The sequence below is a fragment of the Populus trichocarpa genome, chromosome 1 (genome assembly GCF_000002775.5).
Source record: "Populus trichocarpa isolate Nisqually-1 chromosome 1, P.trichocarpa_v4.1, whole genome shotgun sequence".
Classification (NCBI taxonomy): domain Eukaryota; kingdom Viridiplantae; phylum Streptophyta; class Magnoliopsida; order Malpighiales; family Salicaceae; genus Populus; species Populus trichocarpa.
The window spans coordinates 30081412-30095797 of record NC_037285.2 but is presented as its reverse complement, the minus strand read 5'-3'; the positions used below and the strand labels follow the sequence as shown (position 1 = coordinate 30095797).

Sequence of the window (14386 nt, the reverse complement as noted above, 5' to 3'; positions counted from 1 at the left end):
GCTGTGCTCCAGTTCTGATGCGACATGTCCCTCAAATATCGCACTGGATGATGAGAAAAAAAAAAAAAAAAAAACCTTGCCTTGGCTTCCCTCCTGCATTTATGAATTGTGACGGGCTCTTTCTTTCTGTGTAGAGGCATAAATAATATTTAGTCTGATGACTTCATAAATCAATTATAGTTAACAAATTAAATCATTTATTATGTTAGCAAATTATAAACAAGAAATCATGGGTTTTAATTGTTTCATTAAATGAGATCGAGAGCTGTGATTTTTTTTTTATAAATAATTAATTTTTTTTTGTTTTTAAATATTTTTAATGTATTAATATTAAAAATAAATTGTAAAAAAAAAAAAAAATTATTTTAATGTAATTCTGTGCAATTGATTTAAGATTGCAGATCTGGCATGAATTTCTGTGCAATTGATGAGTCACGTATCTGAGCAAGATTGCCTAGAATAAAAATTATATAGGTAGGGGCTAAAAACATTACGAGTGAATAAAAAACAGTTACTGAGCGAGTTTTTGTCGTGTAGTAAGAGGAAGAGGGAAAACGACAAAGAGAAGGAATAATTATTGACAGAGATGCGCTTTGCTGGCATCTAGTAACTAAGTGAACGGGCTGCGCAGTGTGAGCCAGCTCACCGCACCAGCATATTGCCACCACTGCATTTCTGACTTGCAGGGTAATAATCAGATACATCCACCATCACTATAATAATTTTCCTTATCTATTCTGCATTTGATACGTAATAATACACCCTTCATTACTGTAATCCCTGTCAGTGATTCATGATGGACAACTCATAATTCTTTTGATATTCCGTTTGATGATCTCTGTCCTCGCATCAATCCTTTGTATAATCAAGGTTTTAATTATGTAATGATACGTGTAAGATAGCTATTTAGAATCTGATTAGAATGAGGTTTGAATTTATATTTTTTTATTTTAAATTATTTATAAAAATATTTTAATGAGTTGTTATTAAAAATTTTAAAAAATATTATTTTAATATATTTTTAAGTTAAAAATAACATTTATCAAACTTTCAAATGCTCTTTTAATTATACGCAGGGAAATTAAAATAATCAATTGATTTTTTTGGGTGGATTCTAAAGATGATCAAGTTTTTATATGTTGTAAGGTTTTTTTTTTTTTTTTTTTTTTATTACAAATTCAGACCTTGGACGGGTTTTAGTTTCTTTGGACTTTACGTTTGTGTTTGCATGATGATGGAGGGCGGAGACTTTAAAATATTCACCATAAAAAACTTGAAAAATGATTAATACGAGCACATCATCATTGATTAACATATATATATATATATATATATATATATATATATATATATATATATCCATCCATGTAAGAGTTTGGAATTAAATGATTTGTTTTTCCTGTAATCTCAGATTTCAAACCCTGTGGTTGCTAATATAATGATTACTGGAGGTTTATATGATCGTTAATTTTAGAGATCATGGAATTAGTCGAGTTACGTGCAAACTGATCCGGACATCCATGTTAATAATAATAAAAACACTTGTATAAAAACGCTACCATTGAATATATTAATTAATCATATTTTCTCGTAATTTATATCATGTCACATTCATATAAACGCAATTAGCAATCTTGATTGCCACCCTAAATTAAGAGAAAACATGCGAGATGCCTTTTTTCCCCCCTAATTGGTTAGGTTTTTTTCTAAATTTTAATCAAAGTCCCTAATCTTTTTTTGTTTTTGTTCTTGATTTAGATCCTTAATTTATTTTTTCTAGTTTTCCATTCTTCTATCAGCGTGTGCCATTACAGAACCATGTAGAAGGAGACACGCATCCTGAGATACACACGTCATTAATTTTTCAGTAAGCCAAACCTGACAAAAATGAGGATAAAAAAAGTTTACTGATAGTTCAAGTAGTTTAATTTTTATTTTAATTTTCCGGCGAAAGCTGGAATGAAGTTTGATTGCAGCATGGAAATAATTTTAAATGACAGCCTTGCATATCTAGAATTTCCTTAACCCTTTCTAAATTGGAAAATCGCAACCGATTCAACTTTTTTTTTTTAAGTATGATAATGATTATATTTTAAAATGTTTTTTTTTACTAATATATATATATATATATATTATATTTTTTTAAAATTATTTCTAATATCAGCATATCAAAACAATCTGAAAACATAAAATAATTAATTTTAAATATAAAAAATCTCAAATTTTTTTTAAAAATGATTTTAACTAGTTTTCAAACACCATCTTAATAAAATGTAAATCAAAAGTTAAATTAAATTAAATGAAGAACAGTATTATTTGAGATTTTTATTCCCTAAGCCAGAAATCAAAACGTTCATCATATATATCTTGCAATAAGGAGTGTACAGTCTAATGAAACCAAATAATCTAAGCGCATTGGAATATCTTTTCCTTAATGATTAATTTCTTCCTAGCTAGCTGTAATTCTTTCCTCAAATCAAACCAACAAAAATCCCATAAATATATATGCATCTCGATATACCTCCTAGCTGAAAAAAACTAAAGAGCTCGATCCCAGCTGTGAGTGCTGAGCTTGACCTCATCATGTACGACCCTTATCATCAAAAAAAAAAAAAAAAAACCAGCTAGTTAAAATTACAGCCTGTTTCCTCCGCATCTCTCTTTAGTCGGCAACTCTTATATATCTTCCCTCCTGAGAACCCACCATTCCTCCCCTTCTCTCTCACGCTGCAGCAATAAAAACAACCACTTCACTCAACATTTTCAGAAACCATTAATCTTTCAAAGGAGAAATGGATCCGTGCCCTTTTGTACGGATCCTTGTTGGTAACTTAGCACTCAAGTTTCCCGTCTCTTCGAAACCTTCCTTGTTAAGTGTACAATGTTTTTGCAAGATCAAGCTCAAGAATTTCCCTACTCAAAAAGCTACAATCCCTTTAGTGAACAATAAAAAACAACAAGAAAATCAAAAACCAGAAGGCAATCCTTTATCGAGTTCTTTAGCTGCGTGTTATAGTCTTGACAAGACTCAGATTGATGATCTTTTGTCTTGCAAGAAACCCAAGAATTTGGAGATTGAGGTGTACATTAGAGACAACGGGGTTACTTGTGGATTGAAAGATGGGAAAATGTTGGGGAGAGTGACTGTGCCTTTAGAGATGAGAAAGTCAGAGTCTAGGCCTTGTGTTATGCATAATGAATGGATTGATATTGGAGAAAACAAGAAAGGAGAACCTACACAGTTTTATTTTTGTGTTAGAGTTGAGCCCGATCCTAGATATGCATTCCAGTTTGGTGGAGATCCTGAGTGTAGTCCTCAGGTTTTTCAGGTGCAAGGGAGTGTTAGGCAGGCGGTTTTCACTTGCAAGTTCAGCTTGAGGAATCCAGGAGATCGTAATTTGGTTTCTATGTGAGTTTTCTGATTCATCATTACCTTCTGTTTTTCTTATTAACTTGTTTTGGTGTTTGGTTGATGAGAAAGTTATCAAGGGAAAACAGGGAGGGTAATTTTTCTTTTCTTTTGTTGCCGGGGACGAAACTTGATTATTATTGAATCACTTAATTGGTTTTTGTTTTCAGAAGTAGAAAATTAGACATAAACTGACTGAAAGGATCGTTGAATGTATGGTCAAATATGCAAATATAGTCTTAGAAAACTAGAAATCTTCAAGACTTTTTCGAATCCCAAAAACCTTGTTTTGACGGCAACTATGTTAGCAAAAGCTGTTTGATTCTGTTTGTTTTGATGTGGATTACAAACTGTAAATGGTTATCTCAGAATAAATTTCTGTCCCTTGCATAAAGAACATTTCAAGTTTCTAGAATTTGGATCTTGAGTTTTGTTACATTAGTCAATATTTTGCTGTCTTGTTCGTGATCATTGTTGTTTATAAGTTGGGAATGATTTTTTATTGCTTACATTGTTGTTGCACAGGCCATCAATGACAGAACCAGCCCCATCAAGAAATTGGCTGCCCTCCCTTGAAGCTGATAAAGACCCATCAGCAAAAGAGCGAAAAGGATGGTCAATCACGATCCATGACCTATCTGGATCGCCTGTTGCTATGGCATCAATGGTGACACCATTTGTACCATCCCCGGGTTCGAACCATGTTAGTCGGTCCAATCCCGGGGCGTGGCTAATTCTTCACCCAGCACAAGGAACTTGGAAACCATGGGGCCGCCTGGAGGCATGGCGTGAACGTAATGCCAATGCTTTAGGATACCATTTTGAATTGCTACATGACTCTGTTTCGGCCTCCCCTACCACCACCCCACTAGTCAATTGTGTTATCAATGCTAAAAATGGAGGGAAGTTTACAATTGACACGACAAATAGTGTTAGCACCCCAGTAAGCAGTCCACATTCTAGTTGTGATTTCGGGTCTGGACCGGGTTCTGGATCGTGGTCTGGATCGGAGTTTGGGTTGTTTTCCCCGTTTGTGTACAAAGGTTTTGTAATGCAATCAAGTGTCAACAATGGTAATGACCAAAGTAGTAAGCCAGAGGTGGAGATAGGGGTGCAACACGTGAATTGCACAGAGGATGCGGCGGCCTTTGTGGCATTAGCAGCAGCTGTGGATCTAAGCGTGGATGCTTGTAAATCCTTTACTCGTAAGCTAAGGAAAGAGTTGAGACAGAGTCAGAGTTTTGACGTTTGACTAGTTTTTATTTTTTTTATTTTTGGGGGGTGGTTGTTTGAAGATTGATTTGTCGTTTGAGAGGGATTAGATAACTAACAACAGTTTTTTAGCTGGATGTTATGCATTATTATTTTTTTGTACAGTGAGGAATGACAAGGCACGGCTTTATTCTTTTAATTTTATTTTTCTTGTGCTATGGGCATTTTAACGTCTAGTCACCAAACCATTCAGACACATCGAGCAAGATCTAAGGAGAAAAAGCTTGATAAATTATACAATTAAACCCATTCGTGATGTCCTGTCTGTATCTTACCGTGCCTGCAAAGTTGAAGCCGTATTCTCTAAACATTGATAAATATTTCATAGCCAACTGGAAACACCCTAAAGCCCTCCCACGTGTAAAATCAAAACAGAGTGAAAAAGTAACTAAAACTTTACATCACTCACAAGCACAGGGACATTTCAGAGGAATCTCACTCTTCTGCAACATTTCCATTGTCAACCCCTCCTATATCTGGCAGCGTACCCAGATCTATGCGAGCCTCTCTCTCGTCTTGGCCAATTGAAGAATCATTAGGGTCATGAATGACTGCATCTCCGGTCTCATTCGTGGTAGAAGAAATGGTGTTTTCATCTGTTCCACCTGATTCATGTATGGTGCCAGAGTTCTCATCATGAGTGGCTTCTGTTGTCTCATTTGTTCCAGAAGAAAACCCAGAATTGACATCTTCTGCAGCTATTACTTCAGGCTTCTTAATGGTCTTATCAGATCCACCAGACTCTGAATTACTAGAAGAGTTTGAGGAGTCGTTGCCAAATGAGTTTGCGTTCTCAGTTTGACCAAGGAGTTTTGAGTTAGAATCAGATTGGATACCTTCAGAAATTATGCCATCATTAACCTGTTCCGACTGAGTGGTTTGTAGGTTGGCTACGTCTCCAGTAACATGACCATCAACTGTTGCATTTCGAATTTGAGTTGAATCGGAGACATTCAACATTCCATTCTGCTGGGATGTACCGGGAACTTCAAGGTTTTCACTGACCTGCTTATCACCAGCTTCTGAACTCACTTCTGTCGACTTATTGCTTGATACTGATTGATCACTGGACAGCACCGTCACTGTTGTGTTGTTAGGTGACTCATCCTCGGACTTGGCCAGAGTGGTCTCATCGTTTTTCTTTTCATCAGTTGTTGCATTCAAAGAATGGCCATTTTCAGCTTGTTCAAGCTGAGACGTTGAGTTGTTTTTATCCCCATTAACATCCAAAGGGTTATCATTAATGGAATGCTTCTCTTGTTGCAAATCAGCTGCTGCCAAGTTCTCATTTGATTTCTCCAGACCTTCCTTCTCCGGTTCAGTGCTTCTAATTTGGGTATCATGAGTCACTGCACTGGAAGCATCGTCTGCCATGTAATGTTCCTCTCGGGCCACATGGGAATTCTTACCTCCATCATGATCCTGATCTTCTGATTGAGTTTCATTGTCTGTTTGAACTTCCCTGTCTTCATCTTCATTACCTTGAATTTCCTTTCCTCCGCCTTCATTGCCTTGGCTTTCCTTTTTCTCACCTTCATCATCCTCCCTCTCTTTCTCTTCATCCATAAATTCACCATCAGGGTCAGCTTCTCCTTCTATTTTCTCTCGGTCACGTTCATCTACCTCATCATCTCCAACTTCTCTGCCCTCATCGTTGTTTTCTTCACTGTCTGCCTCTTCATTTCGCTCATCTTCTTCATGCTCAATTTGTTCTTCCTTTTCTTTCTCTAAATGATCAGTTACTTCTCCTATTTCTTCCTCTTCATGCATATGTTCTTCTTCTCTTTCCACCTCATCATCCTTGGTTCCTCCCCCTTCTTGCCCTCCTTCTTCATCCTCTTTTTCATGCCTATTTTCTTCCTTCTTATTTCCTTCCTCGTCCATTCCAGTGTCTTCTTCCTCTTCTTCCTCGTTTTTCTCACTAGTTTTGTCTTGCAAACCAGGATGGGGGTCTTTCCTCCCAAGTTTCGGAAGCACATCATGGCTTAGTGTTTTTTGAGAGAAACTCGCATCTTTTCCTTGAAGCTCCTTCTTCTTGTCATGGGAATGCTTGACTTGGTAGATCAACCAGAAGCAGACACCAAGCAACAAACAAATCTGAAGAACATTTTTTGCCTCGATTCCTTTGGATCTGGGGTTTCTACTTGGTGACCGCTTGATCATGATCAACTCCAATTTACAGCTCTGATCTCCTCCCTAAACATATAGTATGTCAGAAACCAGTCACAATCCAAATCTACTCCACATACTTTACCAGTACGATAAAAATAAGAAATCAATCTACCAATGTTATTGTTGCTTGTTCTTTTTTACAACTCCAAAATTTAATTTTGATATAGTTAAGTTTTGACCTACTTTAATTTGAACTATCAATCAATCAAATCTTCAAAAAACTCCCAAGAAAAATCATTTTGGTTATGGAACCCAAATCATAAGAGCCACTCTGCTCTGTTTGAATCGACTATTGAAGTCAGAAGAGGGGATAAAAACAATAAAAGAGACAACAAACATGTTTCACCATTCTTTGATCAGTCAACCATTTTCCATGCCAGGACTAGAACAGTTAAAACAAGTGGAAATAACACAAATTTCTTTACTTCGCTATTGATTCATTTAATACCATTAACCATATCCAAAATAATTTCAGTAAAACAAAGTGAAAGCCCCTAGAAAACCCTAAACAGAAAAATAAAATCCAGAAACAAAACAGCACCTAACTCCTTCAACAAGCAAAACCCACAAATCAGCAACCAAAATCTAATCCATTAACATTCAAAATCAAAACCCATCAGCCAAAACACTTAACAGTTACAAATGCAAACAAATCCAGCAAAATTAGAAACATAATCAGTGCAAAGCTACTTGCAAATGCAGTGCTACCGAATAAAAATAAAATAATAGTTAAAACTAAGCAATGAAGTACCTGGGAATGGAGACCGTGAGGCAAGAGAGAATTTATTGTGTCAGCAAAAGTGGGAGATACGGTTTGAGTGGATTAAATGGCCTAGATGAAAAGATATAAAGCCATGAAGTTTTTCCCAAGTTTCTTCTCCCTCACTTATATTATATTCCAACTTATTATATACTTTTTTCGAGCCTTCGGTACTGGTAAAGTACAGATGGGATCTGATAAATAGGTGATTAGAGTTAGGGACAAATGCATTTGGTCCATATAGTTTAAACACTGTTCTAATTGAGATGTTCTTTCTTTCTTTTCTATTCCAACCTCTCTTTTTTTCCTCTCAAAATGGTCTATCTTTGTTTTACCACTGATGAAAATTAATATAGCTGTATTTTTTATTGTACTATATATATATATATATATATATATATATATATATATATATTACAATTAACATATCAGGTTTATTGTAATTTATTATATTAAAATTTTGGGTTTTATTTTTTTTATATAACAAAACTTACCAAAATTTATTAGTGTTTTCTCCTGGTCTAAGTGTTTGAAGTTTACGAGGAAAGAATAAGAACAAAATGAGAGAAAAATAAAATAAAAGATAAAAGATAAAATATTGTTATTGTATTATTGAAACAGTTGCTTGAAATTGTATATTAGTTAATTTTTTTTGTTATTCTGTTCAGTGTCTTTGTGACCTTTTTGTTTTTTTTATTAGTGTGGATGTCCGGGTTAATTTGCGCGCACCTCGACTAATCCTACGGGTTCTGAAGTTAACGACCATGTAAGCCTCCAATGACCATCATATTAGCAACCACAAGACTCGAACTTGAGACCACAGGAGGAGCAAACTCTTTATTTCCAAGCTTTTATTACTGGACCATCTATTACATGGTTGTCTTTATGGCCTTTCTATCTAGGGGGGGGAACTTTAACAGGAGGCCGTTATTAGATGTTTTGGAAACTTGAGAGGTGATTTTGAAAAAATTAAGAAAATAGGATTCGAAGCGGAATATTAATAAGACTATAGGACCAAAACATACTTTACAATTTAAGGCATAAAAAAGTAACGAGAATCATGATTCATGTTTTATGGTTAGGAAACTCCGCTGACGGCTCCACTCGCTGCGACAAAGGGGAGGGTGGTCGAATCAAGGGAGGGTAAAAAAACTCTGTCTAGTAAATTACATGGCAATTATATTGCAACTCGTTTTTTACATTATTTTTATTTTGTTGAGAATCTTGTATGATTTATGTTGAATTGTGTTTTTTTTTTCAAAGAAAATTATGTTGGATTAGTTTAATTCAGGATATTATAAAAGAAAGTTGAATCAAGAGCTTGATTTTAAATGGAGTAGGTCCGTCTTTTTCTTTATCACAACTTTTATAGGGTTAGTTTTATCAATCGATGACCTTTGGTTTTGATAGAGGGACAATTTTTTTTTTAACCATATAAGGAGAGAATGGAGTGCCCAAATACTATTTTTAAAGGAGTAATTGTTCAAATAAAAAAAATAACAATATTTAATAGAAAAATATCAAATTAATGCATTAGTCTTCTCAAGTTAAAAAAAAAACTCATTCTCGAAATCAAATCTTAGTTAGAAATTATTATCCATTATGAACATTTTTTTCTGTATAGTTCACTCCATCGTGGATCACTAACATCTTTGTGTAGATTATCTCATCATGAGTCCATAACACAATATATTTATGTGGGTTGCCCTATCATGGATCCCTAATATGATTCTTTTGTACGTGTTGCTCCATCATAGATTCCACCACCAAAATTTTCAATAATAACAACTAATATAAAAATCAATAACACATTAATTCCTAGATGTTTTTTTTTCCAAGAGGGAACCTCTTCATCTCCTTTTATACAAGCACATTTTGTTTGTGACCTCTTACAATCATGTTTATTCAATAACACATAACAATTAACCACCAGGAATCGATGAGCTCTATTATACACCCTCTAAGTCCTCCAACAAAAACCACCAGGTATTGTTAGACTATGATATCAGATGACACAGACGGGAGCGAAGGATAACGACGTTTGTAACAAATCAAAGCCTTCAAAGAGCAAGTACATTATATTTACGAAGAGACACCTAAAATATTCAATTTTTAATCATCAAAGTCTTTGCTTGCCAAAAGGCTATCTCAATCCTTTATATAAAAAAACTAGAAAACTATAATAATATTGAATAGAGAAAATAATATAGAAAAATTATTTCCTTTAAATAAGAATTTTTTTTAAAAAAAACATAATAATATTGAAAGATAAATATAAAATTAACTAAGAAAAATATTTATTTTTCTAAAAAAGTTCTTGCTTTAGTCTTTCTAAGTTAGAAGAAAATTGTCATCGAGTTTAAACCTCAGTCAGAAACCATATCCATCACAAACATCCTTTTATATGTGGCCCACTCCATCATGATTCTCTAGCACCTTCGTGTAGACCACCTCCTTATATGTCCCTAACAAAACACCTTTGTACAAGGTCACCTCATCATGGATTTTTAATACATCACTTTTGTGTGGGTTGTTTCATTATGGATCTCACCATCAAGATTTTAAATAACAACCACTAATAAAAACAAATAACACACTAGTTCTAAGCATAGTTATCAGACCCGACCCGGGGGTTGAACCGGCCAAGGAGCCGGGCCCCGAGTTACACGGGTTGACCCGGGTCAACCTGAATCAACCTGGAAAAATTAAAAAAATATTTAAAATTTAATATTTCATATGAAAAAATTAAGAAATAATTTATGTGAATATATGTTATATGTGTTATAAATAATGAAGTTTAAAATATTATTTCAAAAGGTTTTTTATCCCATATTAAAAAGATACTATGTTATCCTTTAGTTGAAGTATTTAAACCAAAAATTTTTTTTATCACACATTGAAAAAACACAACTTTTTTCTTGTGAACATAGAGTATATATACTAAAGGGTTTCAAATCACACATTGAAAAAATAAAATATTCTTCTAGTATTTATATAGTGAACTTTGAAAAGAATTAATCACCTACTCAACCGGGTTTTTCTGGGTCGCCCGGGATTACGGGTCAACCGGGTTTTGTTGGGTTTTTGCTCATCCCGATCTTTTGCCTTACCTGGACCGGTCCAGCCATCGGGTCGAGTTTAATAATTATGGTTCTAAGATGTCTTTTTACGAAGAGAAAACCTCTTCATCCCTTTTCTACACAAACATATCATGTTTTGTGACATATTACAACCATATTGATTCAACAACTACAAAGAATTAACTATTAGAAATTAGTGAGCTCTGATACACATTCTCTATAATCTCTAACCAAAACTACTAGGAACCTTCAGGCTCTGATACCAACTCATGTAGACATGAGCGAAGGATAATGATGTTTGTTATAAATCACAACCTTCAAAGACCAAGAACATCATAACTATGGAAAGACACCCAAAATATTCTATTTTTATTCATCCAAGCCTCAATTTGCCAAAAGGCTATTCCAACCATTTATATAGAAAAAAACTAGAAACCCTTAGTAACACTGAATAGGAAAAATAAACTAGGAAAGCTATTCCTTTTAAATATAAAATTAAAAAAAAAACATCTTTTTTCCTAAAAAAATCATGCATGAGTCTTTTTAGGTTGGAAGAAACTCACCATCAAATTCAAATCTCATTCATAAACTGTCATCCACCACAAACATCTTTTTACATGTGGTCTACTTTATCGCAAGTCCCTAACATCTTTTTACAAGTTACCTTATCAAGGGTCCCTAACACAACACTTTTGTGCAAACCACCCCATCATAGATATCTAATACAACACTTTTATACAGGCCTGTCCATCATAATTTCTAATGGTTAGTTGTTGTGTGTTGTTTCAGAAGATCTTTTTGACAAGAAGAAACCTCTTTCATCCTCTTTCTACATAACCATGTCCTGTTTTGTGATCTATCCAACCATGTTTATTTAACAACACACAACAACTAACCATTAGGAATCAATGAGCTCTAATACACGTCCTTTATGTCCTCCAACTAAAATCACCAAGAATCATTAAGTTTTGATTCTAATTGGCGCAGATATGAGCGAAGAACAATAGAAATTATTACAAGTCAAAACCTTTAAAGATCAAGAAAATCATAATTATGGAGAAACACCCAAAATATTCCATTTTTATTCATCAAAGTTCCCGCTTGCCAAAAGGCTATTTCAATCATTTATATAGAAAAAAATAAAAAAATCCTAGTAATATTGAATAGAAAAAATAAACTAGGAAAATTATTTTCTTTTAATAGAAAAATTTAAAAGCATAACAATATTGAATAAAAAAATTGAAAAATATAAAATCAACTAAAAAATATCTATTTTCTAAAAAAAAACTCTAATTATATATATAAAAAATTATAAATCACTTAGGGGAACATATATGATGATAAAAATAATAAAATATTTTCATATTAATTGAATAATATATACACGCACATATCTCTAAGGTGCAAGATGGGTGGATTGGATTACATGTTGTTCATTAAGATAAACTACAACTGTTTATCCAGAATTGTTTTTTGAATATTTATTTCAAGTTCACATCCATCTGTTTAGCATCAAGTGATTAGCCATTGGACTGTTGGAATTTGGAAAGGCAGGAAAAAATAAATGAGAAAATCCATAATTTTGCTTATCCTTTTCAAATATTTCCGGTAGTGAGTGAGATTAAAATTATTTTTCAAAGTTCTTTTCACTCATTAAAATAATATTTTTTTATTTTTTAAAAATTATTTTTCACATCAACACATCAAAATGATCTAAAAACACAAAAAATATAAATTTAAAGTAAATAAAAAAAATTAAATTTTTTTTAAAATACTTTTAAAATATAAAAATAAACAGTAACTAAACCTGCTATATTGTCTCACCGCCTCACCCCAAAAGAAACTTAAAAGTATTTTAAAAATACTTTTAAAATATAAAAATGAACTTAGCGGCAAAGCCCTAAGACTACAAAGGAGAAGCCCAGGTTAATGCAGCGTTGCGTACCCATAAAAGATTCTGCATCCTTAATTGCTGCGTATAGGACTGGGCTGAAGTCCTATCAGGACTGAATCAGCTAGGGATTTAGTTGGTTAGGGATTCTGAGTTGTACATGGACTCGTTCGAATCTCCTCTACAAATACTCGAGCAACCCTTGCAAATATCTATCACTGTTTTGATTAATTTGATCAACCCAAATTTTCTTTTGCAATATTGTCTTTTATGCGTTGCGTACGTACCCATAAAAGATCCTGCATCCTTAATTGCTGCGTATAGGACTGGACTGAAGTCCTATCATCCTTATTGTCTTTTAGGACTGTACATGGAGTCTGGTCTGTTTGATGATGGTGATTTGCAAAAGATAAAGGCTACATTTGCAAAGATTGTGAATGTTAAGCTAAGAACTATACCACTGTCGCTTAACTGTGAACCACGTTATATCAAGCGCAAACCATCATCAGGTGCAAAAGAAAGATTCATGAGAATGGTAGAGATGCCAATAGTTCCATTTGACCTGCCAAGTTCAAACATAAGAGGGCCGAAGGCGTCAGGTATGAAACCTGTGCCTGTAATCCAGTCCCCTTCTCGGCCTGTCAAGGTGAATAATATACAGGACTGGAAAATCCCACCTTCCATCTCTAAATGGAAGAATTCCAGGGGTAAGCCAAACGTCTGACAGCTTATGGTAATGGTTTGCAAGAATTAGTCCTAATTTCAATAACTTAGCCGAGGTACTTTATGTTGCTATGAGACAAAATTGCATAATGAGATTATGGTAAAGGAGAAGGAAAGGAGAGACCAGGAATTGCGTGCACTTGCTCAGAGAGCGCGCCCATTGGTCCAAGACGAGCAGTTAATTAATATCCCGAAAACTGATCGGTTCAGGCCTGACAAAGTCTTCGCTGGGACTTTTGAGAGGGCCACTCAAGGAGACAAGCCGGTACTTGAGTTTGATACTGATGCACAAAATTCTGATCTTTTTGGCATGGACGAACTGTGGAAGTGAAGAAAGGGTTAGAAAGCAATGGACATATCAGTTTTAGTGGGACAGTGAGAGATGGTGATGGTGACGGATGATCAATTCTTCATGACCATATGACCAATGCTTAGATAGTGTTTGTCAGAGACTCACAAGATTCTTCAGGTTGGATTTGATTATGACTCGTTTTTTTATATGGCCTCATGAGCAGCTTGTGTTTTACATGTGCTCTCTAGTCTGTTCACTATCCTCCCGACACTTCCTTCAGGTTAAATTTTCTTAAGATTAATTGGTTTTGTTTTATAAATGCATGTTTCCAGTAAATTGCTTCTATTGAATTGGACTTGTCTTGTATTCTCCTTTGCTGGATTTTACTTGTTTTTCTCCATGCATTGCTGGTTCGATATGCTATTCGAGGCTCTCTTTTTTTCTCTTGCTGTATTACTAGCATCCATCCATGGTCATTGATTTGTGAAATATATGAGATTCAGACTTGCTATTACATGCGAAACAGAGTTCCAGCAATTCCAGTAGCTATTATGTTATGTTTGTGTAAAAGGTAATTTCATGCATCACAGTAACTCATTTCCTCTCTGCTTGGGGAAAAAGAAATTCATGTCTCCAAGTCCAGAGGAGACGGAGTCTTTCATTGAGATAGAAAAGATACTGAACTGATGATATATAGTTGTGGATTATCAAGAATTGGTAGATTTTAGTTAGTTTGTAGGATCGAGGCCTGACCTTGGACAGGAGAAATAAATCGCTTTTGTAATTT

At 34.3% G+C, this 14386-nt stretch overlaps 2 protein-coding genes across 2 annotated transcripts; one reads left to right on the top strand and one right to left on the bottom strand.

The window, feature by feature from the left end:
• The first annotated feature begins 2672 nt into the window (after window positions 1-2672).
• LOC7478678 (uncharacterized) lies at window positions 2673-4820 on the top strand. Its single transcript, XM_002298760.4, has 2 exons — window positions 2673-3409; window positions 3935-4820. The coding sequence occupies exons 1-2, from the start codon at window positions 2793-2795 to the stop codon at window positions 4659-4661; spliced, it is 1344 nt and encodes a 447-aa protein (XP_002298796.3). The 5' UTR covers window positions 2673-2792; the 3' UTR covers window positions 4662-4820.
• A 71-nt stretch (window positions 4821-4891) lies between these two features.
• LOC7478679 (uncharacterized) lies at window positions 4892-7792 on the bottom strand. Its single transcript, XM_002300254.4, has 2 exons — window positions 7605-7792; window positions 4892-6877 (listed from the first exon to the last, which is right to left on the bottom strand). The coding sequence occupies exon 2, from the start codon at window positions 6842-6844 to the stop codon at window positions 5117-5119; it is 1728 nt and encodes a 575-aa protein (XP_002300290.3). The 5' UTR covers window positions 6845-6877; window positions 7605-7792; the 3' UTR covers window positions 4892-5116.
• Window positions 7793-14386: the final 6594 nt, after the last annotated feature.